This window comes from Hordeum vulgare, chromosome 7H, assembly GCF_904849725.1.
Source record: "Hordeum vulgare subsp. vulgare chromosome 7H, MorexV3_pseudomolecules_assembly, whole genome shotgun sequence".
Classification (NCBI taxonomy): Eukaryota; Viridiplantae; Streptophyta; class Magnoliopsida; order Poales; family Poaceae; genus Hordeum; species Hordeum vulgare.
Window position 1 is genome coordinate 31847927 of NC_058524.1, and position 5836 is coordinate 31853762.

The window sequence follows — 5836 nt, forward strand, 5'->3', positions numbered from 1 at the left end:
GGCCATGGCGCCCCGCACCAAAACCGTCCCCTCGCATCTTGTTTTTCTAGGTGGGTAGAGAGTGGACGAGAGGAGGAGCAGCAACAGTTACTTGCGCATAGGAGCGGGAATCCCCCCTATCTTCCCTTCCCACCAGGTGAAGTTCTAGCTAACCCTAGATCGAGCGCCGCACGGGACACTCCAGAAGTGTGCAAGGCTGTCCTCGAGATCGAAAGTGAACGAAGGAGGGGGCGCTCCTTGTTTTATACCCAGAGATCCCGAAACCCTAGCCACGCTCTCCCCGCAGCGGTCCGATCCCTCCAGGTCCACGTGTCGCACATCCACACCGCCCGCAACGGGTCCGCGCCCCCCCCCCCCAGCCCAGGCTCACCTGTCGGTGGAGGGGGGCGCCTCGGTGGGCCAGGACCATGGTCGTCTCCCCCACCAACCGCATCGCCGCCCACTGGAATACTGGTGCCGTCAGGGCCATCGCCACCGTCCCCACCAGCTCCGGTGACCGGAATTCTATCACGAACCCTAGCAAAGTGACACGGAAATGAAACGATCTCGCCTATGATTGCAGCTACTCAATCAAAGAAATGTTCATGAGAGGTTTGATGGATACTCTGTGAGAAACTAGATCTGCTATCCAAAACTGCGTGTCCCCGCTGAACAATAGTACACGTGATTATAGGATTTCCAATGTATTCATGCTCGCCACAAGAATAAAAATCAACACATGAAAACAGAAAAGACTAGACAAAAAAGCATGCATCGATCCACACATATCTCGTCCTCAAGCACAGACTCTCGTAGATAACACACATCAAGAACTGCATCACAATTCACATCAAAGACTCCATTACCTTGCTGCGGCGGCAGGCCGGCGGCGTTGTGTGCTTCTTACGGCCACGCCTCAGCAAGGACTCCACGACCCTTACCTTGCTACGGCGGCGTTGTTGTGTACTTCAGCAAGGACTCGACGACCTTATCCCGCTCCGCCGGTTGTGGCGACGGCTGGGGCGGCGTCGTCGTTGTATACTTCAGCAATGACTCCACGCCCTCACCCCGCTCCGCCGGTTGTGGCGACGGCTTTAGCGGCTGCGTCGTTGTGTGCTTCAGCAAGGACTCCGCGACCTCACCCCACTCGGCCGGTTGTAGCGACGGCGGCGTTCTGTACTTCAGCAAGGACTCCACGACCTCACCCCGCTCCGCCCGTTGTGGCGGCTTCAGCAGCGGCGGCGTCGTTGCGTACTTCAGCAAGGACTCCGCGACCACACCCCGCTCGGCCGGTTGTGGCGACAGCGTCGTTGTGTACTTCAGCAAGGACTCCACGCCCTCACCCCGCTCCGCCGGTTGTGGCGGCTTCAGGGGCGACGGCTTCAGGGACGACGGCTGCAGCAGCGGCAACGGCTTGAGCAGCGACGGCTTCAGTGGCGACGGCTGCAGCAGCGGCGAAGGCTTGAGCAGCAACGGCTTCAGGGGCGCGGTTCTTGTGTTGCCGTCGTGAGCACGGTGGTCAGCAGCGACCAGCTTGGCGTATTTGAGGTCGTTGACGCAGTCGGAGATCCTCGTCTGGAGGAGCTGGAACTTCGGGGCCGCATCGGCGGTGAAGAAGGCGACCGCCCGCTCGATGCCGCCGCTCAGCCTATGGGACTCGACGAGCTTGAGCGCGTCGTCGAGGGCGGCCTTCAGCCTCTCCAGCGCGGGCCTCGTTATACGGCGGGCCTTGCTGTCTCCGCCGCCAGCGGTCATGCTTGCACCGGAGTCGCGGTCCTCGCGCAGGATGTTGCAGATGGTGCGCGCGCGGTCGGCGAGGTCCAGGCACATCGCCTTGTTCTCTCGGGCCGTCTCCACCGCCTTGGCGATCTTCAGCGCGAGGGCGAGGATCGTGCTCACCAGCTCCATGATCGGCCTCGATCGCCAAGTAGGAAGGCACCAGACTGTGCTATGATTCCCCGGCTCGACCCGGCCAGGAGAGGATGTATATTGGTAAGTAGTACCTACTTTATATGTTGTTGAAGAGCTCAAGGAGCAAAGGAGACGCGTTAGAGTGGTTGAAACTGTGGCTTTAGAAGGCGACGCTTTACCAGCTGCTGAAAAAAATAAAATTGAGAGAGTTTGGAACTCTGGATACGTCTAGCTTATGATAACTTTGTTATTGATCAACTTGCGTTAAAAGAACTTTTTCTTTTGAACAATCAACGCAGGTGAAGAATATATTACTCGTGACCACAATACATCAAAAATTACAACGAAAGGAAAGAAAAAGACGCCAAGATAAGGCGGCATTTTTAGTAGTTGGATCTTGTGAACCTACAGACTCAAATCCTGAAATCAGAGATTACATTATAAATAGTATCCAAAGTAGAGTGGGTCTGAAAGCGGAACACATGGCCATTACGAAAGCCCCAAAATTTCCACGGAATGATTAGGACGACGGAGGACCAAATGCGTTAAAGCAACTTTATTGCATGCTTTGCGTTTTTCACTGTTCCGATGATATAAATTACTATAAGGAATGAGGTAGGAGAACGGACGTTTGGAGCTCAGCCTTTATGGAGGCCGAAATTTTTAAACAATTCAAAATTTAAATTTTTATGTTCCAAATCTTTTTAGAAAAAATATACAAGTAAAGAAGAATGTTATGTATTTGCGTGTAAAATTTTAGGATGAAATACCTTAAAATACAATCTGCATAAAAAAGACAAATTCATGACCTCAAACGATGAATAGTCTCATTGGTTAAAAACCCTCAGATTTTTCTTTTTTATACAGCCCTCATTTCAATGTATTTTTTTAATTTACACACATGTGTGTTACAACCTCACTTATCTCTGTATTTGTTTTCAGAATTTCTTAAAATGTAAAAATATGAATTTTCATGAAATTTGAATTTCAAATTTAAAGGCTTTTATGGAAGCCGAGCTCCAAACCCATTTTCCAATGAGGTAGCTTACAGACGAATCAACAATATTAATCTCGAGCTATGGTGAGGACATAGCTACCTTGGATACGACAAAAAATATTTCATATTTGCAAATTTGTGAGCTGATTTTTTATAATAATCATGCAATAATTTATTTATATTATTCGAAAAAATACTTCACCTATTTTGACTTCATCCCTAAATGCAGAATTGTCGAACGCTTGCAAGAACCACATGTGAAGATAAAGGAAGAGGAAATAATTAGGTGTTGTTCAAGAAATCTTCTAACATTAAAGCAATATGTGTTGTTCAAGAAGTTTTCTCACGTCATTTTTAGTCCAAGAGAAGATAAAGTTCAAGTCTCTCACGTTCTGGACTCAGATTCGGACTACACATACACACATGTCTCAAAACGTCAACAACATTTGCATACGGACTCCGAATTGGGTGATTCTTTTTTTGTTTGAAAGTAGATTTTATCTACGTTCCAGCTCAGTTGGAATCACTTTAAAATTCGTCCGAAGCGTGGAGATAATGAAGAAACAATCTGAGGTTGCATCAGAATCTGAGTCAAACTATAACTCCAAAGATGTTGGATCACCTCCACTTGGGCCCATGGGCCTTGTACGACCTAGGGTTGGTTTTAGTCTGCCTTGGAACATCCTCCCACCTCCTTGGCCGCCATCCCTTGCTCCTATATAAGTAGATCAACCTAGTAGCTTTTTGCTTGTGATTTGTTTAGTTAAAAGTTAGTCATTGCAACGTCGTGTACTTCGTTTGTGTCCAACGACCAGACCAAGACCGCTTTCGGATCCCCACCCTTATCAATACTTCATATATATTCGTAATATTCAGATTGCTTTTATCATATTCTTGCTTGTTCTTTGATTGCTTGCAGGAAGAGACCTTCATGGTCAGGTTGATTGACCTCCGACGTGGTCAATAACCTCTTGGAATTGGTTTAGCGATTGCTAAGGCGCAACATCGTGCACATTTGTAGTCGGATCGTCAAAGTCGTCTTCACCAAATCGATAGCCACCATCTCATCGAAAGATCGGTACCCTCGCCTCTATCAAATGGTATCAGTTTTCTGGTTGTTCGGTGAGAATTTTCAGTTATCCCTAGTTTAGATTCATTTTTCTTACCTATTGCCCAAGAAAAAAAAACACAAAAAAGTTAGATATATTCATCCTTGGTTCAAGCCAGTCTGGGCCTTTGCATTTTTCTTTTCATTGCTTGCAGAGTTGAATGATCGGTTTGCATAGTCGTGTTGAGTTGCTGGCCTTAGTGTCTAGTTCCTTTAGAGTTTCGAGTTCTATTCACATTAGTCACACCAACGCTCCATCGTCATCCCTTCCGTTGTCGCCCACCACCATCCATCAATATTCACCACGTGCTCCAATTGTTTATTGTCATTATCATACTTGAGATCGTTCGCATCTGTCCTTGATCCAATCTGCATCTTATTTGGTTCTTGGAGAGAAGAGAAAAAAAAGTGAGAGCAAAAAAAAAGAAAAAGGTGAGAGAAAAATAAGTAAAAAAAAAGTGAGAGAAAAAAAAAGATAGAAGAGAAAAAACAAATTTCAATTATATCTAGACTCAATCCCGTATCTGAATTCGGATTGGAAACTCTTTTGCGGAGTGTTCAGTAAAACAAGTGTATCTTCCTCATACGAAGTCCATTTTAGCTCCACGAGTCTCATATTCGAGCTATCGATGAGCCGCATTTGAATAGTTCATCAAGCTAATTAATTATTGTCACCTTCAAACCGGTTTCTAAATAGGACTTTTTGCCCTCCGAAGGTCGCGAATACAATTTGTCAATATTTTTCAGGCCCGTACCTGAATTTTTTGACTCCTCATACGAAATCAGAATTGAGTGATTCTTTTGCATTGACAAGCTTGGGTCAGTGGTAATCTTGAAAAAAAATATCAGAAATTTTACATAATATTTGCCGGAGGAAAGTTGTAGAGAGAGTTTTGGTATATCATGCTTAGTGGTCATTTATCATCATAATCTTTACTGCCATTGTAATCTTCACTTATATCTTGCTATTTAGAGCTACTTCATATCATCCGTTGTTGGTACTTGTGGTATGCCATGAATCCGTTAGTGTTCTAGGCTCGCGTCTCTAGTACGGTCTAGCCTAGGACCGGCACAGTACCGTCATTGAGCGTTTATTCAATATTGCATCTCTAAATTGATTATTGCTAATCTTTTGCTATCATATATTAAGCTTTCCTAGATCCACATATTTTTACATCGTGTATACGCACGTTTACCTAGTAATCCTTTACTCAAACTTCGTAGATATTCACATCGTCGGTTACTGGTCACCACGTGCTGCATGATAGGAATTTGGAAGACATTGATATTTGCTTTAGTGGAGTGTTTTACCACCACATCCAAGTAATTCATACGAACAATATTCTTGGATTTTTCTGTTTCTTGTTTCTACTAGTCATGACAAGATCCAGAGTTGTCAGTTTATGGGCTTCTTCGATTGTGGGAGACGTGCCACCACAACAAATGTTACCATAGGTGCAGAGAGATACGAATGCACATCATCAGGTTAATCTTTCTATACCACCATTTAATGGTCGTTTTAGACCTGCTCTATATATTAAATGGGAGTTTGAAACAAATGATATATTTTCTTCCCATCATTTTGCTGAACATAAAAAAGTTAAGGTCGCAGTTAGTTCTTTCACTGGTTATGCTTCAGTTTGGTGGAGCAGATATTGTCGGTTACACCCTGATTGTATACCTACTACTTGAGATGATTTGAAACTTGTCATGAGACACACATTCGTTCCTTCTTATTATACTCGTGGCATGATTAAAAAGTTACAACATTTAAAACAAGGTAGTGACACCGTAAAAAATATCATGATGATTTACAAACGACCTTGTTGCATTCCTCATTA

General features: G+C 45.0%; 1 protein-coding gene across 1 annotated transcript; it reads right to left on the reverse strand.

The window, feature by feature from the left end:
- Positions 1 to 614: 614 nt before the first annotated feature.
- Positions 615 to 2006, reverse strand: LOC123410792. The gene has a single exon (XM_045103731.1). The coding sequence runs from the start codon at positions 1885 to 1887 to the stop codon at positions 925 to 927; it is 963 nt and encodes a 320-aa protein (XP_044959666.1). The 5' UTR covers positions 1888 to 2006; the 3' UTR covers positions 615 to 924.
- Between the last annotated feature and the right edge of the window lie 3830 nt (positions 2007 to 5836).

What these genes read in the sequence shown, in the direction of transcription:
- LOC123410792 (XM_045103731.1), bottom strand. Translation starts at nt 1,887, where the DNA reads ATGGAGCTGGTGAGCACGATCCTCGCCCTCGCGCTGAAGATCGCCAAG.